Genomic DNA, 17889 nt, shown 5'->3' with positions numbered 1-17889 from the left:
TTATATTAACTTCTTTGATATTTAAATTACTGTTACAGATGACTTCTTCTATGCCCTTGCTCATAATAGCAAATTGTGAAATTTACGGGAAAAGTTGTGATAAATATACAATCAAGTCGGGTAAAAATATTGGAAGAGAATTTTTCAAGTGTCAAGATTCATGTAATTTTTTCATGTGGGTGGACCAACTACATCTATGTAGATGCGGTAAAGATCAATGCAAAGTACAAACTGCAACAAAAGGTCCAAATAAGGGACAGTATTTTCTATGTTACCCAAATTCAACTGGGGTAATTTATTTTTACGATTGATCTATACCTATAGATAATTTTAGATTTTTTTTATTTCGATGTTAAATTTTAACGACCCTAATCACATCTATTATTTGATATAGGCTGATAACCGTGGATGTAGTATGTTTGTATGGTTGAAAGATGAAACACATATCTCTACCATACAACATACATTATGTTCAGAAAACTCAACATCAACATCATCCACACCACCATCCATTTCGAACGAGTACATGAAAGAATATCTGAAAGGGACACTTAAAGGATTAGAAGACCAAACAAATAAGATGAAAGACATCCTCCATGCATTCAAGTCTTTAGACTTGGACAAAAAGTGAAAATTTGAGAAATTATGTAATAATTAACTTGGACAAGGCATTATTAGTTCTGTATTTAATTCATCCTTTTGAAACCATGTTTTTTTTAGTTGGTATGTAATACTTTATTGTCCCAAAGGATTTGTATGCTTATAGTATTTTAATGTTATTTATGTAATTATTGACTTAAAAGAAAAGAAAAGAGGAAAAAAAATGTTTTTGAAACAAGCATTACCAAACAGTAAAATTGTCGTTTTTTTGTTCTGAAACTGTTCTATAAACAGATTCACCAAACAGTCTTAAATCGTTTAAAAAATGTGTTTTGACACAAACTGAAATTTCCGTTTTTGACATGAAACGGAGTTTCTAGAACAAAAATGATACCAAATGGAGCCTTACAAGGAGTAGTAATAATATTTGGATTATAAATTGTTTGATCATTCTGATTTGGGTTTAGGTTAAATGGATAACCTAGGTAAATTTATTTGATTGGAGGAATTTCTAATTAAACCAATTGTTCGATGAAAAGTGAGAGGATTAGCGAGTGACATGATAATTTCATCGACATCATCATCATATGGCCCATCACATATGCAAGGTATTTTTATCTTTTGTAATTTTTAAAAATTACTCTAATACTATTAAAGATGAATTTTCTAATAGCAAAAGAACACAGTAAATTTTTTTTTTAAACTCTATATCTCTACATGAAGTAACTGATTCGAGAAGAAAATCTACAAAATTACCCACCGATGGATGAAGAAAATAATGGTGATGATATAGACCACACATTCACAACTTTGCACTAACATAACTGGCCATTTGGTAGCTATTTGACCGCGATAAGTTATTTGATAAATGAAACACGACATTTTTTTTTCCTATGTGTATAAAACCCTTTAAGTGGTATACCTTACTATTGGGAAAAAAACTGGACGGGGACTTTTCAAAAAATTTAGTTAAAACACAAAGAGTAGGAGATTAGGGTTACCTTTTAGGTTTACATATGCAAACCCTCCATCCGATCTTGGCTCTTCTACGAATGGTCTTCGCACCACAATAGCTTTATGTTCCTATTAATGTCAACCATTACAACGATAACCGCTTTTTCACAATCTAGGGTTTTACAAACCCTTGCATAATCTCACACACTCACTATGGGAGAGGGGAGAGTTGATTTAGTTATGAGGGAGAGAATCAATCTATGAGAGAGATTGCAAGCTTGATTGCTTCTTACCTCAACAATAAACCCTAAAACCGTTTTCACATAATTATGATATGAATTTCCATATTATAACCAATCAACAGTCATCCTCAGAATCATATTGCGTGTATCAAAATTCCATTAAGGTATGATTTTGGTACAAAATTCAAAGTATAGAGAAAGATTCCTTTTCTTACCATCTCTCTAATCTTGATCTGAGATCTCGTCTTTTATTAAGATTCATATATATATATATATATATATATAGAGAGAGAGAGAGAGAGAGAGAGAGAGAGAGGACAATGACCAACCAATTAGGAAGGGATAGCATCCCATTAGGATTCCACCCAGTATCCCACATGTCAGGTTAATGCCACATTCCCAATATTGTATTTATTGAATCGTATACAACCAAGTACATGTAACAAAAAAAATTCAAATTAAGGAGATAATTACGAATTTCTCTCCATTGTACAATATTACATAACCCCATATTGTAATTTTACTTTAAGAGATTCTATAATTTTGATTGGACTAGTAGAAATAAATTTCCAAAATTATTTGTGAAAATAAATATTAATAAATAAAAAAATTTTAAAAACCTTACAAAATTTTTATCAAAATGTCACCTAATCAGGATTTGTGTTCAATCAATTATAGACATTCTCTTTCTTCAATATCCTCCCAATTAGGGTAGTAGATTCTATATATGGATATATCTTTCAAATATGGTTAAACATTGTGAATCCAATATATTGATATATAATTAAAAGAGAAATCAATTCTTGACATGTCAAAACTCACAATGCGTAAACGCACAAATAAGAAGAAAACTTCAGGTCAAGGGTTCAACTGTATACTACTAATGAGAATTCTATTCTAAATCAACTAATAGTAACACACATACAAAAATCGTGTAAAATCTTATTCATCACATGTATACCTTGAAATCTCCAATATTCCTTGATATACACAATGCGACGACCATTTGAATGGAGTTCATTACTCCATTCCTATCCCTATTCCCATGAACAATTTAAGAATTGCCAAGACTCATAATTAAATCATGTAAATCAATTTATTTAATTCATACAAATATGAATCTAATAGAAACATTTCCAACACCTTCTCTTGTACATATGCTGCTCCTCTTGAGTACTTTTGATATCCTAATCCTCAGATCTTATTCCTTCAATATTCTCTCTCTGTCATTTTTCACCTCTTAAATATTATTATTATTATTATTATTATTTCATCATCTAAGAAAGATCCAAATTCAATCAAACCTAGAAGTACCTTTCAATTCAATGAATAGAAGAAAAAATAGGGTTTGAACTCTGAAACTTTGTAGTAGTAAAAATTATACAAACGCAACCCTAAAACGATGCAGAAGATAATGGAAAAACAAGAACAAGCAACGCACACAGATTTACGAGGTTCGACAAGATTGCTTACATCCCCGGTGAGATGAGATTCTGCTTCACTATCAATGGAGAATAGGGTTACAGCGCTCGTCCCTCACACCTCTCAGTATTGCTTGCATTACAGAGAAAGAAACATTCGCTACAAATATATAACGAAAAACTCTAATCTGAAAAGTACACAATTGCCCTCAAATAAAAAATTTGAGCAAAGCAGGGGCTGCGCCCCCTACACCCCCTGCTATGCAAGGGGCCTCCTGGCCTCCTTGCAACCCCCACGGCCAGCTAATCGGCTAGCGGGACTGCCATCCTGCCTATTGAGGCACTGCACCAATACTCTCTATGCTAAACTGTGACGGAATTCAAGACATCGTATACCAACAATCTCCACCTTGGGGTGAATTCTGTCGAGCCTTCTACAATGAGAGTAATATTAATTAAGTCCAAACAGGACTCGAACTTCTCTGTAGTAATTGGCTTAGTAAGCATATCTGTAGGATTGAGATCTGTATGAATTTTTCTCAAGTGAATACTGCCTTTTGACACAAGCTTCTTGATCTTGTGAAATCTCACATCAATATGTTTTATCCTTGCATGAAACACCTGATTCTTTGCAATATGTATGGCACTCTGACTGTCATAATGTAACATTATACCTCCTTGCTCCAATCCCAACTCACGAGCCAATCCAACCAACCAGACTCCTTCCTTGGCAGCCTCAACTGCCGTTATGCACTCTGCCTATGTTGTGAGCAATGCAATTTTAAATTGAAGCATCGCCCTCAATGATATAGGTCCACCAGCCAATGTAAATATATACCATGTAGTAGACCTCCTCTTGTCTAAATCACCAACATAGTCAGAATCAACATAACCTACCAATTCTGTGGAACTTCCCTTGCCACTGAACATAACACCTATATATTTAGTCTTGCTCAAATATCTAAAGATCCACTTAATTGCATTACAATGCTCCTTCCCTGGATTACTCATGTATCTGCTAACAACACTGACTGTATGAGACAAATTTGGCCTGCTACAAACCATAGCATACATGAGACTCCCAACTGCGCTAGCATAAGGGACTTGAGACATCTGCTCCACCTCCTCATGTGTTGTAGGGCATTCCCTTTCAGATAACTTGAAGTGGTCAGCTAACGGAGTGCTAACCGGCTTAGCTTTTTTCCATATTGAAACGCTTTAGCACCTTTTCAATATACCTCTTCTGAGTTACCCAAAGTTTACCTGCATTTCTATCTCTAAGGATTTCTATGCCAAGGATCTTCTTAGCAGTACCAAGATCCTTCATCTCAAATTTAACACTCAACAAAAACTTCAAAAAGACTATATCATGTTTGTTCTTTGCAGCAATGAACATATCATCAATATAAAGCATTAACAAAATAATAGAATTATCACTTAATACTTTATAATGAACATAACTATCATACTCACTTCTTGTGTAGTCAATCTTCATCATGTGAGAATCAAAGCGCTTGTACCACTGCCTAGGAGATTGCTTAAGGCCATAAAGCGACCTCTTAAGCAGACAAATATGATCTTCCTTTCCTTGCACCTTAAAACCTGTAGGTTGCTCCATGTAAATCTGTTCCTCCAAGTCACCATGAAGAAATGTAGTCTTCACATCAAGCTGTTCAAGCTCCAAATCATATATGGCCACCAAAGCAAGTAGTACCCTGATTGAATTGTGTTTCATCACTGGAGAGAATATTTCATTGTAGTCTATCCCCTCCTTCTGTGCATAGCTCCTAGCTACAAGTCTGGCCTTATACCTTTCACGCTCCTTCTCAGATGTTGCCTCTTTCTTACAAAAGACCTATTTACACCCAATGATTTTTCTTTTTTTGGGTTTTTTCACAATCTCCCAAGTCTTGTTCTTCTACAGAGACTCTATTTTCTCTATCATAGCTGCCATCCATTTATCATATTGTGCATCACTCAAAGCATCATAGTAGGAAGATGGATCACCTGTACCTACAATGAGGGCATAGACAACCATGTCCTCAAACTCATATCTCACAGGTGCTTTATGAGTACGCTTCCCTTTACCCTTTGCTACAGTATAGAAAACTTCTACCGCTTCTTGTTGTCCTAGTAAGTCACTGGATGACTCATTTTCTCTTGTTGTTTCTGACTCACCTAACTCCACCTGCACAGTAGAACCTTTTTTATTTTTACCAACTGTTTATGAATTGTATTTTGACTTCAGCATATGAGACTCATCAAATACAACGTCTCTGCTAGTCATAACTTTTTGTGAACTTGGATCTCACAACTTGAATCTCTTTACGTCTTTCTTAAAACGAAGAAAGATGCACTACTTACACTTTGAGTCTAACTTATAATGCTTCTAACTCTCAACATGTGCATAGGTTAGACAATCAAATATTTTTAGAATAGAATAATAATCTACTAGTTTTCCTGTCCATGCCTCTTCGAGAATTTTACAATCAATCGCCTTTGATGGAGACCTATTGATGAGGAAACATGACATATTCACTGCTTCTGCCCAACATCTCTTGCTTAACGCTGCATTCAGCATCATACTCCGAGCTCTTTCTAGAAGTGTTTTGTTCATCCTTTCAGCTACACCATTTTACTGTAGTGTCTTTGGAACCGTGAAGTGATGTGTAATCCCTTCAGCTTTGGACAATTCTAGAAACGACTTGTACGTGTACTCCCCTCCATTATCTATTCTCAAGTACTTAATTTTCTTTCATGTCTTCCTTTCTACCTTAGCCTTCCATTCCTTCAATTTAGTGAATACCTCACTTTTATGCTTCATGAAGTAGATCCAGACTTTCCTTGAGTAATCATCAACAAAGGTCACGAAGTATTCTGCCCCACCTTTAGATTTTATTGTTGAAGAACCCCATACATCACTGTGTACATAATCAAGTATCCATTTACTTTTATGTTTTACAGTTTTGAAACTAAACTTGCATTGTTTCCTGAACACACAATACTTGCAAAAGTTCAGTTTATAAGTTTTCACTCCCTTCAACTGTTTTCTTTTATAAAGATCCATCAATCCTCTTTCTCCCATATGCCCTAACCGCATATGCCACAGATAGGTATCATCTGTATCAAATCCTGCATCTGTGACTACAGATGCTCTACATTTAACTGTCCTCCCTATGAGTCTATATAAGTTTCTTATTAGGTATCCTTTCATGACAACCATAACACCCTTAATAACTTTGAGAACTCCACTTTCTGCTATGTACTTTCAACCATTTGAGTCAAGTGCCCCTAAAGATATTAAGTTTTTCCTTAATTTTGGTACATGTCTCACATCTGCTAAAGTTCTTACTATCCCATCAAACGTCTTGATTTTGATAGTACATATCCCAATGGTCTTGCACAGCATCATTCCCCATTTGGACAAACCCACCATTACATTGTTGATATATATCAAACCAATCATTATCTGAACACATGTGATATGAACATCCAAAATCTAAAATCCAAGAATCATAAAGTTGATTCTTACCTGATGATATAAAGAGTACATCTCCATCATCTCCATCTGAACAATCAGCCACGCTAGCTTCCTCAAATGCCTTATTTATACATTTTTTCTTTAAATCCGTCTTCTTCTTCAAGCACTCTCTCTTCAGATGACATTCCTTCTTGAAATAGTAACAAGTGATCTTTGTCTTTGCCCCTTTTGATTTCGATTGACTCTTCCCAGATCCCTTCTGATTTGATCTTTCTCTTTTTTGCTCCATGTCACCTCTGAAAATACCTTCTCCTTAAGATTTCGTACTACTGACCTTCTTACATGTATCATTAGACATGAGGATAGTTGCGACTTCATTCATCTTGAGGGTCTCCTTCTCGTACAAGAGAGTCGTTACTATGTGATTATATGATTCTGAAAGCGACAACAGTAACAGTAATGCCTTGTCTTCATCCTCGATCTTAACCTCCAAGTTTGCAAGTTTACTTACGATCTGATTAAACATGTTAAGATGCTCTAATAGTTCCGTACCTTCCTCCATCTGTAGAGAATATAATTGTTTTTTCACGAATAATTTATTCGTTAAGGACTTTGTCATGTATATGCTTTCAAGTTTTGCTTATAACTGCGGTGTAAATTCGATATTCATAACATATTGTAGGGCATTATCAGAAAGATTTAATCGAATATCACTTATCGTCTTTTTCTCCATCTCTTCCTAATCTTCATCAGTAATTTTTATAGGTTTCTTCGACTTCTGTAACAACGTTTTCGTCAAACCATGTTGTATTAAAAGATCCTTCATCCTTTGACGTCAAATGGTAAAATTGTTCTTCCCATTAAACCTCTCGATATTATACTTGACATTCGATTCCTTCCCTTCCATCTTGATAGTAAACCCTAGAAAAACGAAAACCTAGAGCTCGGATGCCAATTTATAGAAACATAATCCTAAAACGATGCAGAAGATAATAGAAAAACAAGAATAAGTAATGCACATAGATTTACGAGGTTCGAAAAGATTGCCTACGTCCCTGGTGAGATAAAATCCTACTTCACTATCAATAGATAATAGAGTTACAACGCTCATCCCTCACACTTCTCAGTATTGCTTGCATTACAGAGAAAGAAACCCTTGCTACAAATATATAGAGAAAAACCCTAATCTGAAAAAATACACAATTGCCCTCAAATAAAAAATTCGAGCAGGGGGTCGTGCCCTCCTACACCCCTTGCTATGCAGGGAGACTTCCTGCTCCCTTACAACCCCCATGGTCTGTTAACTGGCTAGCGGGATCGCCATCTTACTTGTCAAGGTACTGCACCAGTACTCTTTAAATTAAACTGTAATGGAATACAAGACATCGTACACCAACAAGAATAACAGTAGGTAAGCAAAGAAAGTTAAGAAGAAAATAAAAGAAAAGAAAAGAGAAGGTGATATCAATTGTTTGATTATTTTCTAGAAGAGGAGAATATAATAGAATTCATATAAATAAAAAATGGACGGTTGGAGAGCGCCTCCAACCGAGTGGGTGAAGGTGAACCCCACGCGCTTATTGATTCGATTCGACACCTCAAGGAGACTTTTGAAAACTCTCTCTCTCTCTCTCTCTCTCTCTCTCTCTCTCTCTCGATCTCGACTCAAACGGTCTTTAAGATCAGTTCCTTCCGTCCATTACTTTACTTTACCCACGAACTCTCCATGTTGAATATAACTTCACTGCCACCTTTTTTTGACAAGATATGAAAGAAAAGAAGATAACCTAAATAGATAAAAGTTTGAAAATGACGCATAATCTTAGCCCACCTCCGCTCTCCCTTTTTTCCATGTCTATTGGCCTTTTCTTAGATAGCCTTTTGAATTTTTTTTTGCTTTTTTCATTTTCTTAGGGACGAAGAATTCTCTATCCCAAGAGCGTGGCCCTTTAACTAGTATTGGGATCAATAATGAACATGTAAAACATAAGTAGAGTGGACATTTTCACCTTTCATGAGATTGAGATTAGTAATTCACCCATTACTATGTCTAGGCATCACCCCACACTCTTGGACTAAGTCTTTTATTTATTTATTTTTTATTTTTTATTTTTTTTTGAGAATCTCTTGTACTCTTTCTTACATAAAACCCATTTGTTCATTTTTTTTTCTTTTTTTTAAGTTCAATGTTGATTTAGCATTCTCATTCACAAGAAATTATGCTTACACTATACTCTAGTCAGATATTGTTTGTGAAATTGGTCAGTACTATTTCTATTGTTTATAAAAAAAAAATGAATTAATTTTTAACATCTAAGTGGTTACAAATAGTATTTTAGAGATGAAAATCTAACGACCTATATTATTATGGGTTTGATATTGAATCATGTAGGAATGTACCGTATTCTTCTCACCCCTAATTTTATTGACTATGATCCCATTTCTAAAAATTGTGTTTGTCAAAAGTAGGAGAGATGGTTGCTGCACCTTCCTTAGCGTGAAAGAAATCTTCTTTGGACTTTATCTTGTAATAAGACTAAGGAGACTTTTGTCCTTATGGTCTCCCTTCTCTTATGCATCAAAGCATTTTTTTTGGGTAAAGATCAACGCATCTCAAGAAACCCAAGGGATTACTGATCATACACTTGTGGCCGGACTTCTGTCTAAGTGAAAACAAAGTGCTTGTATCCATGAGAATCAATTTGTATAATAGACATTTCTTAAGTTTGACAACCTTCTCTCTCTTGCTAACTATTCGTATCTAGCCCTTTGTTCTGATTAATATCGCAGACCCATACTAATCCTATAATTATATAGACTGGGTCATAGCAGAGTTGAATAAGAAACATTCAATCTTCACTGAAAGTAATGAAGAGCACTAAACAACCATTTCAGTGGCCCCAAAGGCATTACCAGGAGAAAAAAAAATGGCCCCAAAGAGGTAAGAAGAGTCGAACTTAGAACTACACACTTCCTGAGACAAAGGTCCTTTGCGAACTTCGCTATCCCTTTGTGTCTCTCTCTCAAGATTGTGGTCAAGAGTGTTACCTGATTCATTGTACGCTTTTTGATTCACATGGTTCACAATTTACCGAAGATTTCCCTATTTTTTACAAAACCCTACTATGTTAAATCTATCAGATAATTTAGATGTCATTATGCAAACAACAACAACAACCATAACTTTATCACAACTAAATGGGGTCAGTTACATGGATCCAATATGGAAATAAAGAAACACAAAGTGATGTTAAAATGAAGAAAAATGGAGATAAGAGAAGAAGGTAAAGCAATAGAGAAAGATACATCATGGGAATATCCCCTATAAGGGGTCGGCAACACATGTCCTTATTCTCCATAAAACTCTATTTGTAAGTCATACTAGAATTGAACCCTATCATATACATATCTTTTTGCACTACTTCATTAATAGTCATCTTGGGTCTGTCTCTACCTCTTCTAGCTTCCTCCAAATGAATCTAGTCACTCTTCCTTATTGAGACATTCATAGGTCTCCGTTGAACATTATCATACCACCTCAACCGGCTCTCACGGAGCTTGTCGTAGTTTGGTGCAACCTCCCAAATCATTTCTAATACAATTATTCTTTATCTTATCTCTCCTGGTCTTGCAGCACAGCCCTCTCAACATTCTCACCTCCGCTACCCTCAATTTAGACAAAGTACTCTTCTTGAATGCCCAACACTCCGCTTCATATGTTATAGTTGGTCATATAATGTCCTGTAAAATTTTTCCTTGAGTTTAATTCGCATTCTTTTGTCATATAATACTTCCGACGCACCTCGCCATGTCATCCATCCCACTTTAATCCTATGAAAAATACCATTCTCTATACCCCCCTCTTTGTCAATGATGGACCTCAGGTATTTAAAAAGTCAATTTGGGGTAGCTCCCGATCTCCAAATTTCATCACTCCCTCCCCTCCTCTATATGGACTGAAGGGGCACATCATTTATTATGTATTTGTTCATCTCATCCTAAACCTCTTGATTCCAAGCTTGATTTCCATAGCTCCAATTTAATATCAACACCTTTCACAATTTTATTTATCAAAATAATATTATCAATAAATAACATACACCACAGAATTGAGTCTAAATGTCATTATACATAGTGAAGTATATCGCTTCCCTGTTTGCTACATGGCAATACATCGATTTGTCCTTGTGACATGAGTATGGAACTAAAATGCATCTTATCATTACTTTTTTAGATTAAAATGAGTAGAGGAAGTGTGTACATGTTTGAATACCACTAATTTTTGTTTAAATGAGTTTAAACCACTTTCTTACTTGTGATGGCTTAAAAATGAAATATATATATATATATATATATATCACAAGGACTAACATATGTATTATTAAGGGGCAAATAGTGAAGCACTATGCTTCACTAGGCATAGTGACAGTTGAAAAAGGCCTAAACATATTTGTAGTTCTGTATTATTATGGGATTCAGTAAATATAATTTTCAAACAAAAATTAGTAGTACTCAGAGCAATACATGAACTAATAATCCAAATGCTACCAACTTATGCAATTACGCATCTGTCAAATCTGGTATTCTGATTTTCCATTCTAACCCATTAGTTCCTGCATATCAAACGGATCTTCGTATTTATTAGCACTTTGCAATGGGAAGATTAAAAAGTTGTGCATAAATATTGTCTAAGGTGTCCTACACCACTGATCCCATGTATCTCTCTCTCTCATCTACACCAATAAAATAATATCTCTACTTTTTATGGAGAGGAGAGAGATGGACACAGAAATGTTGGCGTAGGATAAACTACTAGGCGGTGAACATTTACCGAAAAATTTTGTCTTTTAGGAGAATAAATAAATATATATATATTTATATTTATTTATTTATTTATTTATTTATTTATTTTTATTATTTTTTTTCTTTTTTCCTAAGATAGAGGAATATATTGTATCAACTTTTGCTTATGAATATTCTACCCAAAAAAAAAAAAAAAACCTTTTGCTTATGAATTATTTTCCTCTTCTTTATCTCCCCTAATATCTTCCAAAAGTTGAGGCTGCCATGTCATGTCATGTTTAAGAAAGGGTTAAGACCCTGGGAATGTGTGTTCATATTTGATCCTCATTTTTTTTAATATTTGTATTATCCCTTTTTATTATTATTATTATTATATTACAGGTTCCGTTCTCGGAAATCAAGAAGAATAAAGAATAATATTATTTGAAAGTTAACATATTGCAAATAGAAAGAGTGGGAGATTTTATGTAAAAGTAGTTGTTTTTCGTTTTGGTAATTAAGAATGTAACCAAGTAGTTCACAAACCACAACAGCATGCTTTATTGCTCATCTTTTTGAAGATTTTGCAGGCTTTACCTTTTATTGCACCACGCCTACCTGTTCCCACTCTCATGCCCATATTAAAAATGAGATATGGAAATGGAAGTCACATAAGAACACGTTTTTCCTCAATAATATCCTCTTTATCTGTTGCTTTGAATGGTTTATGGCTTTTTTTTTTTTTAATTGTGGGGGCAGACTGAAAAAAAAAACATATAATATAACTACTTTGCACTTCCAAGCTTCAACTTTCAATAGAAAGAAATCTCCATGTGGATATAAATAAATATCTTAAAATGGAATAAGCACGCTGGGGACACAAGATAGGACATCATACATGAGGGGCAAGGAATCATATCAAAGGGTAAGAAAGATAAATGGTACACGAGCAACTAGACAGGGAATGTTATCTCTCTCTCTATTTATATACATATTATATATTACCACTACCTGGTTGTGTGGCTCCTGTATCAATGTGAGGCCAATGAGAGCGTGCATGAGAACATCAATATCAATAGGATTTTTTTATTTCACAGGAGATGAGACGATAATTTTGTGCACCCCTATATAGGCTGAAAGAACCTTTGCAGTCTGGAGTAGAAACATACAGGAGTGAAAGCAATGCTATCATTTTGCGCATGCTATATCTGGCCGTTTCCTGTGCCAGACTCGCAAGATCCCCCCCCCCAACCCCCAAAACCCAATCCTCTTAAGAAAGGGCAACTGTGCAATAGCTAAGTAAAAAATGCACAAAGCCCTAATAGATCCAAGTTCTCTTTGTTGTTTTTTTGTTGGGAGTTGGCAATAACCACATGGGAGGATGAAAGTAATCACCCCAAAATATGCTTGGGAGTTGTTAGTGGATGACATGGAAATATAATATTTAATATTGAAATAGTGTTCTATTCATGCTATTCTTGAAAGTTGAAACTGACCACACCTTTCCTGAAATGGAATTTATTTGTACAACAGTATTGCATCCTATGCTTGCTTGTGCAGTTTTTATATTATTAATGTTCTAAATTAAGCTCGTCGGGCCATATCCCACCACCTAGTCTACCACGCGATATGGTGACCATTCACCAAAGCTGGTGTATCAATCCCCAAACTAGTCACCAACAAAAATAACAATTGGTGTCTAGATCCATCAAATGATGTGCATTTGCCAATGTCAAAGAGAAGTATTTATTTATTTATTTATTGGTTTAACAATCTGCTGGGTGTTGTTTATGGGAGGCTTGAAATGACTTCATTTTGTATTGGGCCTACCTCTGAGAGAGCCAAAGTAAGCTTCCTTTTTAAGATCCATATTGATTATGGGGCCTTGGCCAGCCAAGTCCTTACAATGCCTCATAAAGTTCAGACTTGCCCATCAAATTGGTACCCCCTTGCTCCAATCCAACCATCCTATCTTCCTCAATTCTTTGGCTTACCTTCTACTAGTTTCTACAATAACTCTCAACACCGGACTAGCCCATCAAATTGGTACCCCACACCCCCCCCTTTTGGACCAATCCAACTATCCTATCTTCCTCACTTCTTTAGCTGACCTGCTATTTTCTACAATAACTCTCAACACCACCAACATGGCAGAGTATCGTACACTGGACTAGTGTATAACATCACTGGGATGGGACCCCAATGACTCGAATAAGTATTCTGGGCTGGAAGGATGTAGGGCCAGACTAGAAGAAGCAAAGCCCCCTTTATAACTTGATATTTAACTCATAGACACTGAGAACTAATTTAGTTCAGTAGAGAGGAAAAGAAGCAAGAGCGTAGCAAGATTTAGTCATCTAACCACTGTAATCGGGCATACAAATGACCAGTCTAATCAATAATCATATTCTACATACCTGAACTGTCTACTACAGCTACAGTTAATAAAACTGAAACTGTGATCAAAATTACCATGATTAAGTAGTCATACAATCATCATGCAGGTGCTAATGCCTCAAGTTGTACTCACCAAAATAATAAAGTTTCTCAATACCAGAAAAAGGCTTATTTTGAACATATACTACATCTGGAGCTTCTTTAAGGTGCAAGGCAAGAACAATTTCCCATCACGTGAAGGTGAACCCACACATTCGAAATACCTGGCTGTTGAGTCGCTTCGAGAACTTCAGTATTTATTCACGATTCGGGACAGTGAAGAATATGTTCCTAGAGCAGCACTGATGATGCCCAATGCAGCTATTGAGACACTCAAAATTACCTGAAATGAGAAGACAATTATTAGATATAGGGAAGATTTCACTTTTATGCATCACCTATCATCTTTCATTGGAAGGCCAATTTTGGCAGCAAAAAAAAAATCTACATTAATCTCAAAATCAAGCAAAAGGCTTATGAATTGGAGGGCCAACATCATCCAATATTATAGTTATCCAATGGCCAGTACCAAGATGGAGCCTGCCAACTAGATTTTCTATACTTAATGAATACATTACCCCTCTTATTTCCAATAGTACCCTGATTTAAGCCTACACTCTGACTGATATTCCATTTTCTCCCCTCTCCCCCACCCACAGAAATGTCTACCGAGGATGTCGCAAACTACTGTATTAAATGGTCAAGCAGGTTCTAAAAGACTCCCGGTTCAAAGATTTCAATCTTGACATATAAACAAGGAGTAATGTTTCAGTAAATCGGTTAAAATTATGGATTAGTGTTTTAAAATAATAATGTTCAGATTAAAAAAAAAACACACAAACAGTTCCAAGAAGTACTTATATTAAGAAGCTGATTTGGTGACTCGAATCAACTTGCTACTGGGATGGACATGGACTCATACTATGTTATTCTGAGTACATGGTTGACAATTTGACAGATTCCATCCGCAAGACGAGCATCTAAAAAAAATCCAAGTCAACTTGGTTGGGTTCCAAATTGAGCCTTCCAGTTTTAAAACCATGCAGCTGAACGCCAATCAGATTGAAATAAAATATAAATGGGAAAATCTATCCAAAAGAACCAGAAACCTAGATCGGAAAGGGGCTCTACCTCTCCTCCAAGGATATAGATGATCACTAAAGAAATTTTATGGGGTCACGGCTTAACTTACCTTCTCTGACACCCTTTTGTGCACATGTAGTGGCACTTTGGGATGATGCCAGCTAGCTAAATTTTTGACCAATTACAGAAATTATTGGAGCATAGGTATTGCATATGTTCACAAAGTTGGGAGAACTAATGAACTCTTGCCCATGGGCATTGGAACAGAGGAAGAGATGACTGCAAGATTTATGCTATTGGTACCTGTGGAAACATTTATTCAGTAATTCACAAGTGCCAACTACCAAATTTAATGCAATAATCTAACTCTTAGTAGCTCCAATTTTTTTTTTTTTTTTTTTTTTTTTTTTTTTGCCATTACTAATTAGGCTTCAGTGCACTAGAACGTTCAAGTTGTTTGTATCCAAGATGCCACACTTTAAGTCTGCATGGTTGCTTTCTCAGACATCGCAGTAAAGAGAACAGAGAAAATTGTTTCTATATTTGGTTGAGCTACAATTTCACTCTCTTAGGAAATTGTGAAAAAATAGAAAAAGTTAATGAAACTTACTTTTCTCATATCTCATCCATTTTTCAGTGCAATCAGACAAGCATTCCAGAAAAACCTCCTCCCCTCACCCACCCTCCCCCCACCAAAAAACACCTTTCTCTGTTCCAGGCCAACAACCAAATGCAGCCTTATGGAGACCAATTGCCTCAAAGGAGAGGGAGAGGGAGAGGGAAACTCTAGACAAGTTCCTCAAAGCCGATCATTGATGACTGGAAGTTTAATGCATTTGAAACAAACAAGTCATATCCAATGCAAGATACACCCAAGCATAGTTGGTAACTTTAAGAAAGGAAAGAATATGATGGGGGATTCATTTGGGTACAGATACATCTGGAAATTTCAGCACACGCACATAATATACAAAATTATTGCATGGATATATCAATACATACTTTAATAGAAATTTTGATATATAAATGTGCAAACGAAATATAATACATGTTTAGGCAGAAATATTATTATTTTATACCTTAGGTACTCATAACAATTTTCATGCATCAATGATTCCACGTTAGAACAGAAACTATGTTTTTCCTTCTCTTAAATTTTTAATAACAGTTATTATCCAAAAACTACCTCTCCTGCGAAGCAGGGGGTGAGGCTGCATACATTTGCCCCTCCAAACCCTGCAGTAGCTGGAGCCTCATGCACTGGATTGCTCTTTTTAAAAACTAACTATGAACCAAATAATTGATCTCTCTGTGGGAAAGACATTTTCTCAAGAAAAAGAAGGGGGGGGTTGTTGCAGATGGCAAGACAACAGTTAATATCTAGTTTACCTGTGATCGGGTTGCCTTCTTCCTCACTATCTTTAGAAAACATAGAGATGGAATTATAACAGCCTGTACAAGAACCACAATCATCAATAAAATCCCATAGATTTTCCTATTGTGCAATTTGCATTCAACCAGAGCATCACCAACAAAAATTGATCAGATGGTCATACTAAACTAGGAGCCACGGTTTTTTAATGCAAAGTCCACACACACAAGACAATCATTTGATCATGATAATCATCCTTCAGTAATGACTTTTTTCCCTCAAAACTATACTGAATCAAGTTAGAACTTAGAAGATTAACATCTGCTTTTCTATTTATCATTTATTGAACAGGACTAACCAATTTCCAATGAGCACGTAAGAGTAAATGCTTCCCGAACAAATCATTACAGAAGATCTGGCATGATCAGTTTGCCAACTAACAGTTGAAAGTTGAGAAGATTAAGATTAGAGATGTAGGAGAAAGAAAGAAGAGAGGAAGAGGGGAGAAGGAGAGAAGGAAAGAAGATGAGAGGAGAAAGAGAGAGATGAGGGCAAAATGTGAGAAAGCTCTTAGCTCTTCTCAACTTTATTAGTTTCAAAAAATATTTTTAAGAAATTATATATTCCTCGGAGGTGAAAGAGAAAAAAAAAAAAAAAAAAAAAAAAAAAAAAAAAAAGGAAATAAAAAGAAATACAAATTAGAACAACTTAACATAAAGAGAGTGATGCAGATTCTTCACCAAACTAAGTTTGTTTTATTAGGAATAAGTCAAGGGTTGGGTTGTATATGTGTTGGGCCTTCAGTCCATGTGGTTTGGAGTGTAATGGGCCAATTTTATAGGTCTAAATTACGAGTTTTAAAGTTGCTGCATACGGGATTCATTGATTTGTTTCCTTTTATTTAGTTTCCTTTTTAGATGGGATTATTTAGTTTCTAATTTCAGTGCCTAATTAGTTTCTAATTTTCAGTCATAAGTTAGTTTCTAATTCTAGTTGTTTTATTTCCTAGTTTACTTTTTCCAAATTTAGTAACTAGATGTTAGTAATCTTTATTTGAGTTTTTTAGTAACTTTGAAGTTACTAAATTGTAATCAACCCTCCCCCCATCATTATTATAAATAAAGGAGAAGGGCTCCCATTAGGCCCCACGATTTTAAGAACAAAAAAACTCTACTGCTGCCGTTGCCGCTGCAATGTCTCTGCTGAGATTTGTCTTGTGTTTGATCAAGGCTGAAGGAATTGGTGTTTGATCCAAGCGACTCCTTGCGTCAAGAAGTCCAAGAGGTTTTCTACAAGTTTCTTATTTTCTTTTAAGTCTACATTCAAGGAGTACTGCTGCACAGGTATTTATCTTTTCTTACATCAGATCTGTCCAGGCGATAGCCTTTTCTGGGAAGAACTTTCGATCTCTTTCCAGACCTATCTGCTGGTCACCTTTGTTTGAGGTTTTGCCCAAAGGTTATCCTCATTAAGAGAGAGACTCAATCCTGTTTTGAGCCCCATCTAGGCTGTGGTAAT

General features: G+C 35.5%; 1 protein-coding gene across 4 annotated transcripts in view; it reads right to left on the bottom strand.

Moving 5' to 3' along the window:
* Positions 1 to 13820: 13820 nt before the first annotated feature.
* The window catches only part of LOC122059608 (amino acid transporter AVT1A), a 60979-nt gene continuing 56910 nt past the window's right edge, over positions 13821 to 17889 (bottom strand). For all 4 annotated transcript variants that reach the window (XM_042622498.1, XM_042622495.1, XM_042622496.1 and 1 more), the window contains 2 exons: positions 16389 to 16451; positions 13821 to 14259 (listed from right to left, as the gene is read on the bottom strand). In XM_042622498.1, the coding sequence (XP_042478432.1) occupies positions 14174 to 14259; positions 16389 to 16451 (149 nt within the window). In that variant the 3' untranslated portion in view covers positions 13821 to 14173. The remainder of the gene's footprint in view (positions 14260 to 16388; positions 16452 to 17889) is intronic.

This window comes from Macadamia integrifolia, chromosome 13 (genome assembly GCF_013358625.1).
Source record: "Macadamia integrifolia cultivar HAES 741 chromosome 13, SCU_Mint_v3, whole genome shotgun sequence".
Lineage (NCBI taxonomy): Eukaryota > Viridiplantae > Streptophyta > Magnoliopsida > Proteales > Proteaceae > Macadamia > Macadamia integrifolia.
This window is presented reverse-complemented; position numbering and strand designations above follow the sequence as displayed.